Source organism: Cyanistes caeruleus, chromosome Z, assembly GCF_971803275.1.
Source record: "Cyanistes caeruleus chromosome Z, bCyaCae1.hap1.1, whole genome shotgun sequence".
In the NCBI taxonomy this organism is placed as follows: Eukaryota; Metazoa; Chordata; class Aves; order Passeriformes; family Paridae; genus Cyanistes; species Cyanistes caeruleus.
The window spans coordinates 41,108,541-41,124,106 of record NC_141732.1 but is presented as its reverse complement, the minus strand read 5'-3'; the positions used below and the strand labels follow the sequence as shown (position 1 = coordinate 41,124,106).

The 15,566-nt window shown below is 35.8% G+C and overlaps 1 protein-coding gene across 23 annotated transcripts in view; it reads right to left on the bottom strand.

Moving 5' to 3' along the window:
- Positions 1–15,566, bottom strand: part of LOC111941807 (contactin-associated protein-like 4) — a 207,361-nt gene that overhangs the window by 113,261 nt on the left and 78,534 nt on the right. For 3 of the 23 annotated variants that reach the window (XM_086866894.1, XM_023945017.2, XM_086866900.1), the window contains exons 1-2: positions 15,069–15,545; positions 13,643–13,836 (exon numbers count right to left, since the gene is read on the bottom strand). In XM_086866894.1, coding sequence (XP_086723020.1) covers positions 13,643–13,699 — 57 coding nt within the window. In that variant the 5' untranslated portion in view covers positions 13,700–13,836; positions 15,069–15,545. Of the gene's footprint in view, positions 1–729; positions 1,351–6,800; positions 7,064–13,642; positions 13,837–14,981; positions 15,564–15,566 lie in introns of those variants that run through there. The other 20 variants (XM_086866895.1, XM_086866896.1, XM_023945019.2 and 17 more) reach the window with 13 other exon arrangements.

Genomic DNA, 15,566 nt, shown 5'->3' with positions numbered 1-15,566 from the left:
GCTCTCTAGAATAAATTTTTCAAATAAACATATATCGATGTTCCCCAGACAGGAGGTACAGTCTTACAAAGACCATTTGTTGTGGTGATACCTAGGCCCCTGAGCTGGAAGGAAGGGATGAGGAATGATGGACCCAAAATTAAAGGGGAAATAGTGACCTGCTACACCACTTAAGTCACCCACAGGTCCACCAAGCCAAATGGAATTCACCCACAGGTACTGAAGTAGCTGGTTAGAAGTGTTTACTGAGAGAATTCCCAACACTGATTAGCAGTCCTGGTTAATTGGAGAGGTCTCGGGTGATTCAAAGTTAGCAAATGTGACCTCCCATCCACAACAAGGCCCAGTAAGAAGATACAGGTTTACTCTTTCCCTAATGTAAAAACATTGTTTGCACAGGCATAGTGACTCAAAACATCTCAAACAACTACTTACTGCTAAGGTTTAATATCATAGTCAGTGACAGAATAGAGACAAGAGATGTACAGAGATCTCTAATTTTAGACAGAAGCAAATTTTTTTCCAGTTAACATTCTCAATTTTTGTCATGTTAGCATCAGGATAATTTATTATAAACCATGTGTTGGAAGACAGGGTTTTTCTTTATGTTTTCTTTCTGTTAGGGTACTTTTTTCCCCATTTTGTTGCTAAGAGACAATAACCAGATACTTAAGAGGGACTAAAGAAAGGAAGCTGCCCCGGGAACGATGCAGCTGGCTCCTCTCTTACCTGAGGGCTTCTCCAGGAGGCGCAGAGATACCTCGAGAATTGGGCTGGGGAACAGGGGGCTGGGGCAGCAGCTCCTAGCTAGCTCCCTTGCTCTCTCGGCTTTAGTGATGGACAGTCAGAGCTGCTTCTTAAGTGGGATTGGGGGGACGAATTCACTGCTACGCTGGAGCCCAGCACGGTCCTGCTTCTTCTACCGCGGGCTGAGCCTTTGCCTGTGAGAGCAGCCACTGAAATGGGACTTACCTCACTAAAAAAGTCCTTTCATCATCTGCTCCACTGCCTCAGGATAAAACCCCAGGATCCCCAGCCCTTTCCCTTCCAAGGGAGCCTCTCCTGGCTGTGTTTGGGAGCCAGGTTACAGGCACCCCTGAAGTTCCTCTGACACAGCTCCGGGCTCTTGCCACACTAGCTCCACACCCCCTGCCTGCCGTGACACCGTGCAGTTCCAGCTACAGCTGCGAAGTTTCTGCTGCCTCTCGCTTGCTGCCCCAGGTGAGCCCACCCTGACGTTCCAGCTGCTGCTCCCGCTGGGCCCCACCTTTGCCAGCCCGGCCGCCATGAGGGCGTGAGGGAGCCGCGCCACAGCGCCCCCTGCAGGCGCGGGGAATCACCGCCCCGCCCGGCCCGCCGGGAGCCACCAGCGCCCCCTGCCGGCTGCGAGCGGAACCGCCCCGACGGGGAAAGCGCCCCAGGAGCGGGCAGAGCTGCGCTGGGCTCTGCTCCCGTTTGCTGTGTCGGCACTGCCACTGTGTGTCTGCCTGCTCACACACACACACACACACACACACACACACACTAGTAAAGAACTGGTACTCCTTCTCCCAAACCTCGGCCTGAAAGGGCCTAATTTCAAAGTTAAAATAGTTTGGAGAACAAGGGGTCATATTCTCCATTCCAAGGGAGGTTTACACCTTCCTTGGAAGACACCTGTCTTTCAAACCAAGACATCGTGTTAAAGTATATGATATTGCCTGAATGACTAAACAGGTATCTTCAGGAATGGTGATATTTTCTGGGAAATGCTGTTATTCTGTCCCAGATTCAAGATTTCTACCACTAGGCATTCCACAAAGTCTGATTTAAGGGTCTTCTAACAGAAAAAACAAAAAAAGACACAGGTAGATGAAGACCGGTAAGATTAGATATCTGTATTTTTGCTTCACTAATTTGTTAATCTCTTACTGCTTTACTATTGATGAACAGTAAGATTATGGGACAACTGAGTTTTTGACGGTGATTTTTTCAGGCTCAGAAACATTAAAAACTGCTGTCCTGAATCTGAAACTCTTTCAACTCTCACCACCCACTCTGTGTGCCGGAATGTGATGAAGATTGATGGACAGCTGGGAACAGAAACCAGAATGCTTGCAATTTGCATCAATGCAAAGACGAAAGGGAAAGCTTTCTGCTTTTGTTGAGATCCCTATTTCTACAACTCTTATTGCCCCGAGTAGGACATTGTACCTGTTCAAATTAAAAAGAAACTTTTGATAAATCTGTAAGCTAAAATACAGAAAGAAACTATGCAGAAAGAAAAATCTCTGACATTTAACAGGAAAAAGGAATCTCCCAAAAAACAACAACAAAATTGACCACTTGCTTTGCTCACTCTCCAGTACAGTAAAATAACAACTTTTCATAAGAAAGCCTAAGTAGTGAAGACATCATAACACCAATCTAATTATAAGTTCATGTGTTTAATCAAGCCACACAGTTTTATAGATTAATTTAAAACTCCAGATATGCAACTTCTAATCTCTTATCTGCAATGTACTTCAGCCTGCTTTTATAAAAAACAATACAAAATTAAGATATGAAGAAGAGCTTAAATGGGTGAATCTTCTAGTGGAATATTCCAAATTTTCTTACATTCAACTTGCATGAGGGTGATAGCCCTCTGAAACCTAGACTCAGCCTTAGAAAAAGAAAACCTAAAGAAATCATGTGCGTCCAGGGCTAATTAAACACACTGTAGGCGAAATATATCAGAATCAAGGAGTAAAAACCTGACCAAGTAGTTGATTTTGGTAGATGAAAAAGCATGAAAACCCCTTACTTTAAATCTCAGTTTTTCTCCTGCACTAAGTAAAGCCTGTCTTTGGGTCTCTCATTTTAAAATTCAAATGACTGCAGACCGTTAACTTGGTCATAACTTTGCAGCAAGCACATTCTCACAAAGTCATCACATAAACTCACCACTTAGTTAGCATATACATTATCAATTCATTAAGTCTTGACAAAAAATTTCACTGGACAATTTTCCTTAAGAAGACATTGGTGTGATGACTAGCAGTGGCTAAGGCTACTGTGGCTTAGTAATATTCTTCTTGTGTCTTAATAGTATTTTTCTGTAGCTTTATACATGACTCTTTTGGGGATTTGTTGTCCCGAGGGGGAAAAAAAGATAACCCCTATCACAAATATGCAAAGAGTTTCAAGCATAGTAAATTTTCACTTTCTCTTGCTTCTCAAAATAAGTTTCTGTGTATTTTCCTAGGGACCAGAGGTGAAGCCTGACCTTTATACTTCTCTTTTTATCTCTACCACATACAACAATACAATAGCAAAAAACACTAAGACCAAACAAGTATTAAAACATAATTAGCAACATCAGAGGATACATTCACTGCTAAAACTCTTTTGGACATATCTGATAAATTTTGCATTCCACTGATAAAAATTTTCAAGGTTATTACATATTTGAATTGTGAGACACTGAAATGTTATGGTTAATGATTCTTAACAGGAATAAATGCCCATATATTTCTGACTGAAGGTGAATAATGCATTCTTAGTTTTGAAAGATGGAGTTGTTTGAAAGAATTATATAGTGTATGTTCAAGTATGATAAACAGATTCATAAAAGTAACTGATAGAGCTGTTAAAACTTGCCATGCCAAGGCTAATATAGATATATGTATCTCTTTGAGGCAAAATAATCAGTTAAGTCGGCAAAACCATGCATAAAAGCTAAAAAATATTTTTTCACTCTTTTTCTATTTTCCAATCGCAAGACTGCTAGAGAATAGAGCCTAAGTTAATAGCTCAGAAATCTGACGAAAAATTCCATGCTGATTCCAGTTTGTAGACTAGATACAAACAGAACCTAGTTTTTAATATTCCATTAAGAATATAGAAGCCCTTAACTAACAGCTAGCACAAGCATGTACAATTACCTAATACAGATTCAGGATATTTTGCAGTTAAATTACTAGCATTTTTCCCCAGATATTCCTGTCAGTAACCCTAAGAAATAACAATGAATACTGTGATTATAGGAAAAACCTGCACAGCCAGCTAGTTAAAAAAGGTGATTATTGCAAATGCTATGGAATCCCATAAAGAAATTCTCTGATGTCTTCAACAATATAGAATGTGATAGCAAGAACAACAAATATATGTAGAATCCATAACCTGTCTACTAATCCAAATAAAACTTTATCCAACAGATAAAAATAAAGTTCAGATTGTTTTATTGAAAATTATGGAAGTTACTGCAGTCTACCCAAAAAAGTCTCTATGCTGAATTCCTTTTCAAAGATGTGAGCTTCACACAAGGAAATCTGCTAAAAAACTTGCTGGTAAATTAACAGATACAGGAAATAACTCTTGATAAAGGAGATACTTTTTAAAAGATTAAGTTAAATGCTGTAAATTAGAATGTTCCATGAAACTTTTCTGATAATTTGACTCAAATCTGAAAATAAAAAAACATGAACTCCAACTAGCATATTCACAGATAACTATATAGAAAAATAGAAGAAATTGCTCCTTGAGCCGTTAATGACATTAAGGTAGTTCTTTTCAGTGATATTTTAATTATGGCTACTTGACCTTGAAAAAAGTAAAGAATTTTAAGAAGAGGGAAGGAATAAAGTATGTACTGAATTTTCAAAATACAGATCTGATCACACAGAAGTCTTTACTAGATATGAATAGCGTTGCTATAGTTGCTGAATCACTTATTTAAAGCACATTGAAATATTCCCTACACAGTTTAAGTCTAGAAAATTTTATACAAGAGAAGAATTATGCAATCAAGTCCATTCAAACATACTTACCTATGACCTTTAAAAAAAGTGGTAGCAAATGTCACTGTCTGGCAACAGAAAATGTAGATTTAAATGGGTTAAGCACCAGTCTACTAGAGAATAAAACCTATTTCTTATTCAACATAGAAATGCAAGATGCTAAGATTTAAGTACATGTCCAGTAGGGGAATAACATTGCTTTCCCTTTATTGAAAGGCCCTAAAATATAGAAACAAGAAACTACCCAGTATTGATATACAGATTACTAACCTTGTTTGTCCTTACATGATTCAAATTTCTAAAAAGTCATCAAAAATATATAAAGTACAAGCTTGTAAAACTTTAGTAAACTCTGTGCCATTACCAAGGCTAGGAAGATAAGATGATTACATGGAACCTTAGACAACAACAAAAAAATATGCATAGTAGAGTTTTTACCAAGATACTGGTCAGCTTGGTATCCATTGAAGGTGATATTGATAAAATAGACATTTACACTAAGAGGTGTAAGAGGTACATTTTACTTCAAAAAACCAACAGAAATTGTATTCACTATCTCAAAAAAAGATCGTTTTGTGTAACTGTCTTAAACATACAGATTTCATTTTTAGAGTGTACAGGAATGTGACAAGGAAGACTGAGGTCTGTTTGGAGTTAAATCTGGAAAAGGATTTCAAGGACATTGGTAGTAAAAGGAAGATTAGGGAAAATTTGGGTCTGATGTGGAATGATGTAGGTGTTCTGGTGACAAAGGACACAGAGAAGGAGGAGATAACGAACGCCTTTTTCAGTTTTTACTGCTAAAGGCAGGCCTCAGGGATACCAGACCTCTAGAAGCAAGAGCACTAAAACAGGTTGCCTAGAGAGGCTGTGGAAGCTCCTTCTCTGGAGACATTCAAAATCCACCTCGATTTGATTCAAGACAACCTGTTCTAGCTGATTGTTTTTTAGCAGTGGTGTTAGACTAGATGATCTCCAGAGGTCCTGTCTAACCCCCACCACTCTGTGATTCACCCTACATTTAAACTGTATTTGCGCATTAAGAAAAATGTTTTAGAAATAGATTTCAATTTTTTTCAGCAAAAGTCTTTGCATTCTAGAAGTGTTCATAAGATAATTCTTACCCATTATTTACAACCTCAACTACATAAACAAATTATGAGGCAGAGGTTATCTAGGTTTCCAGTGAACACTTAGGTATGGGCCCACGATGCAAGTGTGATGTTGCACACTAAACAGCTCATGTTGGATCATACAGCAGGGTGGCAATTTCTTTTTCCATATTAGGTCAGACAGCACAAGAAATAAAAGGGACTTCTGTGTTTATGAAACAGAACAGCTACAAAAGAATAATGGCAGATCTTAGTTCTACAATAGCCTGAAAATTGTCATTCGGTCATGTAAGAAAGAAAGATTACTAACCATAGCCATACATAACCATGTGTTTTACAGAAATGAAGATACAGAGAAAAAGGAGTAACAGATGAAATTTGGATTGAAATCACTAAAATGCTATTGATAAAAATCAGATTCAAGTTGAAACAGGAATTTGGGCAACTAAGTGTATGTTGGAGATGCCAAGTTCAAGAAACACTTAGTTTTCCAAATTCCTATTTCTTCTTTTAGGACTTTCAATGTTTAAAAAGTTTTGTAAAGGAAATTTAAGTGTCTAAAAGTCTAAAAGGGAAATGTGAAAATAATTCAAATATTACTATGCTGTAGACATATTAAAATAACATATAAACTATTAAAATGGCATGACCATCACAATTATCAGGGTTAAGATATTATACACTCAAAATAATTTGGGGTTTTCTCTGAAGTTCAATGATATAAGTTTTTACAAAAAAAAACATTTCTTTCACTTTGTTAACTTTAAACCTCAGAAATTATACTAGGCATAAAACAATTCCATGTATGACAGAGACATTCTTCCAAATTAAGTCTGAAGCCCATTTCTGAAAGCATTTTTGCTATATGTAAATAGAGTGGCTGGAATAAATGAGAGAGAAGCTGAATATGTGGTCTGCTACTACTTACTTGCTCAATAAGCCTTGAGCAAACTGAACACACTCCATTCTGATTATAAAGATGAAATGCTTTCTTCAGAGACAGCTTGATTTCTTCAAGCACACAATCTGTCTGTTGCAGAAAATAGGGACAATATTTTCCCAGCCATAGCACAATTTTCCTCATCCATCATAAGTCATTTTCAGGCAGGCATATGTGTTCAGGCACAAGCTTCTCATATTAGAATGAGAATGATAGGGATCAGTGCAATATCACTCTAGAGCAGGCAACACCTGAGAGGAGAGACAAAGAACTAATTTTTTTTTGTAGTTTTAATGCTTTCTATGGCATTTTCCACACACTTATGAATATTAAAATGTTGCTGTTTATAAGATAACCAATAAGAAAATATAATACAAAATAATTCATCATATATCACAGGGAATTATTTTAATGGGAAAATGGTGTGGTAAAATCAATATATTTAAAGTCAAGATAATATATTTAGAGTACAGATAATCAGAGATCTAAAGAAAATAATTACCTTAATGAAAAAGCACTATTTTTAACTTAGAAAAACAACTCAAGATAATAGCAGTCATTTACAGGATTTCTGCATCTTAGAACTGCACTAACTAAACAGAAAAGGCAGGAGCAAGGAACCGGCTGCTTGTTGTTTCTCTTGTACTACCCAAATATAGAAAGTTGTTCCTGCCTTTCTATTGTTTGTGATGCAGCTGGAAACTGTCTGGAAAATAGTCCTGACCAAGCTCAGTCCCAGAAACCAATTCCGGTACACAGTTAATAGTTTGCATAGCAGAAATCTTTAAAATAACAAAGTATCATCCCAACACATTTACATTTGTTTTCCAAAACCGCTGTTAATTTAATGACTGAAACACTAACACACTAACACACACATTTAAAATAACTTGTGAATGTCTAAATCTTAAGAATATTTACTTCTGCATGCTGCTGGATTTGCATGTTTTCAAAGCATCTTGTTGTCCTTGGTTAAATATACGGTTTTTAAATGTGCGTGTATAGCCTTTTTTTCCACATATGGTCTGCCATAATATAAATAATGTCAATATACATTTTACCTGTTCTGTCGTTAACAATTCTTTTAATGTTTACCCACTTACAAAGATTTTATTTAGGGCACTGCATTTTTTGCTGATGTTTCAATCTTTTTTTCCTTCCTTTTAACTTATCTTAAATATTCTGGGACAGGTTAACCTTGATGCATGCATTAATCTCTTCACCTAATATAAGTTATTTTATACAGAACATTAATCATTGTGACTGCAAAATTAGCCTTATTAGATTGCCATTTAAATGTCTAAAAATAGCACTGTGGTCAGAGTGCTTTTAAAACAGAAGTAGACAGAAAAATGCAAAAACTCAGCAGTTAAGTTCAGAAATTTTTTAATGTTTTAAATAAATATTAAAATGTTTTCATCATAAGTGGAAGTTTATGCACATGACCAATTTCATAAAGGCACAATAGTCCCCCGTCTGTATTATTCCACCCAAGATTCCTTGTATTTCTGACTTTCCTCATACCTAATTTTTCATACTCGCCTTTAAGCTCCTTTTATAGCCTGTGTTAAGAATATCCTCCTCCTTTGTTTTTTCTTGTCTCCTCTTGTATTCCCAGCATCTTTCCCCAACCAAAAAAAAAAAAACTTCAAGTGCCCCCTTTAGTCAGTTCACAGACAACAACAAGCTGGGAAGATGTGTTGATATGCTGGAGGGTAGAAAGCTCTACAGAGTCATCCAGGCAGGCTAGACTGACGGGCTGGGGCCAGTTGTATGAAAAGACCTTAAAGATCTCCTAGTCCTAACACCCCTGCCATGGGCAGGGATACCTTCCATGAGAAGCATTTTCTGTCACACATTTCCTCTTTAAGGAGGGTGACTTCTCACGCTGTTCTGTACTTCAGCACGTGTCCTTTCCATGGAGTGCAGTCCAGCTACTCAATGGTCTAGCATGGGTCTTCATGGGGGTCATTACTACATGATCTACTTTAATTCATAGATAAAGTGGTTCTCTCTTTCCTGTGACTAACAGAAGAAGCGTCAGGCAGTCTGAAGTCACCATATTTCAGAACTGTATCTATGGAAAATATATAGTGAGAGAGTACCCATTGAAATTATCTATGACTTGGCTTGCAAAAGGAATCAACAGCAAAATCTCTTGGGTTCAAAAAGTAATTAGCAGAAATCCAAAAAAGTAGCATATATGTACAGGCTTCTTCTATTAAAGTGAAGCAAATTATGATCAAGAATGATGACTCTACTCTCAAAGGAGAAGGATCATAGCAAACATGAATTACCAAGTCTAAGAAAGCTTTATCAAAGAGTGCACTCTTGAAACTTGTGAGTATCACAGAATACTCACAATACACAGAAATACATATTCAGTATTTCTTAACTTCTGTAACTTTGCATAATTGTGAATTATTTTACACCATCGGAAGTCTCCAATAAAATATAAAGCCCCAATTCCTTTGAAAAGGAAGTTGTGAATATGTGTAGCAATGCATATACAATTCTTCACAATACATTGTGAAAATACACAAAATTACACTACCTATCATTGTAACTGTTACAGTGAAAATACTTCTGTGCAAACTCACAGGGTTGTTATTATGATAAAATATTATGATTTCATATATTATATATTCAATTATATTATATTATGATTAGGATATTATGATAAAACAAGCTTACAGTTTAAACCAGCTAAGTTAAATTAAATAACTAGTAGACCTCTGAACTTAAATATATGTACAAAAATAAACAGACATAAACAAATTTGTCTTCTAAAAGAGAATTTACTAAAATGGTCATATTTTCCCCAAATTTTAGCTATTTTCATCTATTAGTTTTAATTTCTCTGGAAATAATTTTAAAAGGAAGATTCAAAACAAATAAAAGTGAAAACTCAATTCCATCATTATTCTCAGAGGAAAAGAAAAAAATCGACAAAACTGAAAGCTGAATATATGTGTTCTTCCTTAGGTGTGTCATGGAAGAAATAGTCAACATTATATCAAAGAAATTGCATTTCTTTTGTTCTTCAAAACTCCTGTTAATGAATAAGATTGATATGCATTTCTCCAATAGTTAGATGACTCGAGTTTTCAATGAAATTATCAACCATGGGAAACTTGTTATTCAAACTGTGAATTGCTATCCTTTTCCCTCTCTTAACTCCTCCCTTTTATTCTCTTTATCTTATTACTCTCCTTTTAAATGAAAAACCATTAGTAATGTCCTGGAGAGAGTGCACAGCATAAAAACTTTTGTGATACAAAACTATTAATTTAGTTAAACCCAGAAACTACTAGTTGAAAGGATCAGTAGACATAGCCCCAAATAGATAAATATAATTACAATAGGAGATTCTTCACAAACAAAATACAGGTGATGATATCTAGAATTACAAGGAAGAATACAAATACAAATTACAAGGAAGAATGAAAAGCAATACCTCTAATAAAGAAGTATTTAAAGACATAAGGTTTTCTAGAACTTCTTGACCAAAATTTAACATATCTTTTTTCTGATAATTTACTGTATACCTTCTGTGGTCTGAAAGAAGGTAAGTGAAAAGAATCATCATTTCCAGAGGAAAAAGAAAATCTGGAAACTTAATATACAAAGATATTTGAGACCTCTTCTCATTTTAAAGGTAAAAAAAGAACCATGCAAATGATTTGGCTTGGAAGTCTGAACTTCACTGCATCTGAAACTAAATCCTAAGGAACAGGAAGACAATAAAAAGACTGAAGAATATAAAATGATACAACATGTGTTGTTCAAACACTCCTATATTTATGGTAAAATTGAAGAAAATAAAAAATTGAGTTGAATTAATTTCTTTCCGAGATTAAACTAATCATTCTCAATGGGAATTATTTCTCTGCAAAAACATGTGTTTTACCACTAATTACAATTATTTCACTTGAGATTTATACCTTGACCAGAACTGTACCAATTCCTGAAACAGATGTAAATATTAATTCTACTAAGGTCTGACTGAAAATATCCTACAGTAGGTATCAAGACAGGGCAGAAAATACTTATAATTAACTTTAAAATACAGTGACAGTAATATCACTGAGGACAGAAATCAGAATGTATTATTGAAATAAGAAAAACTCTACTGTAGTATGTATAGCTAACAATACTTAACAATACTTTATCTGTAGTGACAGAAGTCCTAGGAATTAAAAGTAATGGAGTTAGTCTTTCAAAAACTCCTCTAGTAATTAAAGGATTTAAAGCAATAAATAAAATCCACATAAAATATAAACTTCCTACAGTTATGAAACAGCAAGCAAGCCGTACATTTAGGCCATCAGTACAACAAGGAAACTAGAACACTGAGACAAACACATATTGCATGAGGGAAGACTACAGTCACCATGATTCCTTCTAAACCAATACCCAGTATACAGAAAAGTGAAAACAAATATTTAGTATTTACTAGCAGTTTAGGGAGAGAGGCTAATCTCACCTAAATTAAGATTTTTTTCATGCAAATTCAGGACCAACACACAATGAAGCATTTTATTGGTGGGGCAAGGTGAAACACGGTTCTTTTAAACCTAAGCAAGACACCTATGGTCAGAGGAACCAGCCTTAGAAAAAACTACCTTCTCCACAGACTGTTAAGATAGTTGTGGTAACTAGATCATTTGCAGGTATGTAGATAGTATTCTATTCACCTCAGTTGCTAAAAATTTTATAATTGATGAAAAAACTGTTATAAGCTGCACAGTGACAGTAGTTTCAGAACCTTAAGATAGGCCGTAAGGAAATAAAGATAATTCAAAACTAACTTCTGAAAAGAAAAATATAAAGTAGGAAGTGGCGAATTTGCAGACAAGGAAAGTATCTTAATTCTAATAGAAGTAGTTACAAAGTAAAAATCCACATAACTAGTGAAGATTTCCACACAGAGCCCTCAGAACTGGACATCTTCCATCATTCTAAAGCAGAGTAGGATTAAAACTCAAAAGTTACTTCTGGTAAGTAGCGTTGTAACAGACCAACAACTCAGTTAAAAATAGGACAGAAATAACACAGTAGCACAGTAGATATTATAAAATGCTGGATGTTCTTGCCTTAATGAACTTGAGCATGTCATTTAAGAAGTCAGCATAAAGAGAAAACAGTCAGAAAAAATCTATAAAATAAATAGGGATTTAAGAGTTTCACTCCAAGACCACATCTGTGTATTAGTTTAGAAAAGAGAAAATATCTTCCCCTAGAAGCAGAACTCCTAAATGAAGATACATAAAAAAGATCAATAGACTGCCTTGAATTTGATGGTTTTCATCCTTGAATTATTCATTACTGCCTGCAAGCCATACCTTCAATCTACCTTGCAATCATTAAAATAATATTTTTTTATTAAGTTTGAGATTATGGAATTGGAACTCCACCTTTTAGCTCCTAAATATCTAACAATCCCCTTATCCAGTGTCTGCATCAGCATTTAACTATTTTTCAGAACTTTCATTTGATATTTTATCAGTGGCAATATTCAAGAAATAACAATCTGCATCACTGTTTGTAATACCAGTATCGGATTTCAAAAGAGCCATCATGGAAGAAACCAAGCTACCTCTCAGATATATTTTGCCAGTCTGTCTTAAGATGAGCAAAGACAATATTGTAGTATCTTATGCTCATTTAACATTTGGAAAATTGATTGTTTTTCTTATTCCCCACAGCCATATGGATTAGAAACGCATTTATTTCTCTTTGTTATGAAAACACAATCTGAAGCGGAAGTATGTAGCAAATTTAAAAAGCAGGATAATTATGCAACAAGTAAAACACTGCATAATCTCATTATACCATAGATGGGTTTTGACAGTAAGAGTGACAAGAACATTTTGAATTAAAAGTCAACAAAATCAAAATGCATAAAATGAAATACATTTTAACATAATCTTTAACTGCAGCAAGAAATGAGTGAAGTATAAGGCTTAGAAAAATTTACAAATTAATCAGCTCTGTGCATGGAGAACAGAATTCACTTGACAGGATAAAATAATGTAACACAAGTTCCAATATTCTTCCTCTAGTCCAAGCTGCCAATTACTGGAGATAAAGGAAAGATGCAACCCTTTTCTAAATCTATATAATCCACTTTTTCATGTAGACTTTGGACAGCATCCTTCTAGTTCTGTATCCTTTGCTCTCATTTATATTCATACAAAAAGAAAGTGATGATCTTATTAATGGCTTGTTAATAATCATTATTATTTACAAAGTTAGTCAAAGTTAAGCAGGTTAAAGCATCAGAAACTACTGAATTTGATAACCAAAACTTAAATATTGCTTAATTTTTAATTTTTTTAATAGACTGAGATTTGCATGGTTAAGATTTTCATTTCTTTGGTTGTTTCATTTTATTCTTACAATCAGTTTGAACATTCTACAGAAAAGAAAACATTTTGTTTTGTTTTTTGTTTTGTTTTGTTTTTTATTTTGTTTTGGTTTTTAACCATAACTAAAAGCCAAGTTTCAGGCACTGGGATCAATGCTTTTGGGAAAAGAAATTTGCCATACATAGCAAGACAAAAGAGACTTTGTAGTACATTTGTAATCCTCAGAATAATTTCTTCTGTTTTAATGGAGTATTGCTACAGCTAGATTTTTGATGTTTGTTTGCTTTTTACTGTCTTTCATCTTTTCAAGAGCTAAATTTCTTTGTATATGTAATTATCTAAACACTTTTACTGTAGTTTTTTTATATTCTACGTCTTTGCTTAGATTTACAACAATGCACAGTAACTTGTCTTTAAGTCTTTTGCAGAAACTTAATTCTCATTATTGAAAGGACATACCCAAATGCTTTCCTCTTGACGATATTGCTTCCAATTTCGTCCACTGTCACTGAACATCAGAAGGTAGCTTGTTACCCAGTCTGAGCTCCCATAACCACCTTGAGTAGCAACAGCAGTAATCTCAGTTCTTTCACCAAGATCAATCTGCAGCCATTGATATTTATTGGACACAAGTGGAGACCAGCCACCAGCACCTTAAAAAGAATGAAAAAGAGTGAAAATAAGCAAGTTAACACAAAACTTGTATATGAAAAATAAATTAGTTCATTTGAGCAACATTATCTAAAGAAAACTGTCCTCCAAGGTTAGGTTTTCAAACTAGATATTGTTAGAAGTCCTTTCCAACTCAAACCATTTGACGATTCTCTGATTCTAATTCAAGATGTAGTTGCATCAAAACTATTTTGGTATTATTTAGCATGTATTCTGAAAATGTGTTCTAGATTACTAGATATTCATAACCAAGTATAACTATTCTAAATTATTAGCAATTGGTTCACTCCCTTTTCTCTGTCTTGAAGTTCTATAATAAATTTTGTAGACCAAAATTTTTACCAACTAGACTTTTCAAGTAAAAAAAATATTAATTTTGTCTCTTTATGTTATGCCTCTCAATTTCATTTTATGTAGCCTAGTTAATCTCCAGGGGTCCTGTCTAATAACCTCAATGACTCTGTTCTGTGAGGCCTGGATATATAAATTTGCATATGAAGTAATAAAGCATAGTTAGATGACAAATTTGCACATGCTCCTTAAAATGACCAAGAAATTTGTAAGCAAAATGATAAGAGTATGAGGTATACACATGCAGTTTCAACCACAGGCACACCTGACTGCAAAGAAAACAATTTCAACCAAAGCGTAGAGCTACACCTCCTGTATTTTAACTAATCAGAAAGATATTTAAAATCAAGAAATCATGCAATTCAGTGCTCCTTTGTCTTCCTTTGTTTGTTCTTATTTACTCAGATCTTGCTAGTTTTCCTGTAAGGCTGGGTGGAAAAGGTCAAGGGTAGGTATCAAAAAACCTCATAACAAAAAACATTGGTTTAAGGAGCTACATTGTGAAATATGCAAGTATTTAGACATAGCATCTCAGAGAATACTGTGATAAAAATTTAAAAATAAAAATTTCAGATCTAAATCTGGAAACCACAATGTAACAGGAACCTTGAAAAGTTTTTAAAGCATGCATACATACTTATCTAGTCTCCACAACAATCACTTAGCTATACTCAAATTTTTTGTTCATACGGGTTTCAAGATATAGAAAAATTAATAGCTAAATACCACACGTTGCTTAATTTTGTTTAGTCATGAGTCAAGTGTTTAACATTACCTCCTCTAGGAAAGAAAAAGTAAGAAGAATTTTTACTTAGGAATGTGTGATGGATTGGCATTTAAGAAAAAAGTAAGGAACACCCACAGCAGTCAGGGCTCCGAGAGAGGCTGCTGGGAGTTTCTTCTTTGCTTGAGACCTGGCCAATAGCTGGCCATTTCTGAGAACTGACAGTATTGTTCACCACTGAAAAGTGAGATCAACCCTGTGCATACCACCTTTTAAACCTAAGCCCGGGAGTTTCTAACTCTTTTTTGTTTCCGGCTTTGAAAAGTAACAGAACTCCAGCTGGCTTTTGGTCTCCCCCCTGCCAGGCCCATGTGGTCCGGCTGGGGCTGGGCTCAGCCAGCCGTGGCTCCCAGGCAGGGGATGAAGCCTGCGGGGCTTCCTCCCACCTCCCCCAGGCCAGGGCCGGGCTCTGCTGCGGCCCTCCCAGGAAACCTTCCAGGTCCTATTCCGGCGGGGTGGCTGGCCTTTCCCAGGCGGGGCCGGGCCCGCCCGTGGCTCCGGCCTTGGGCTGGGACGGGCCACGGCTGCTCGCCCCCTCAGCCCCCCCAGACTGCTGCAGGCCGAAAACCGTCCGCT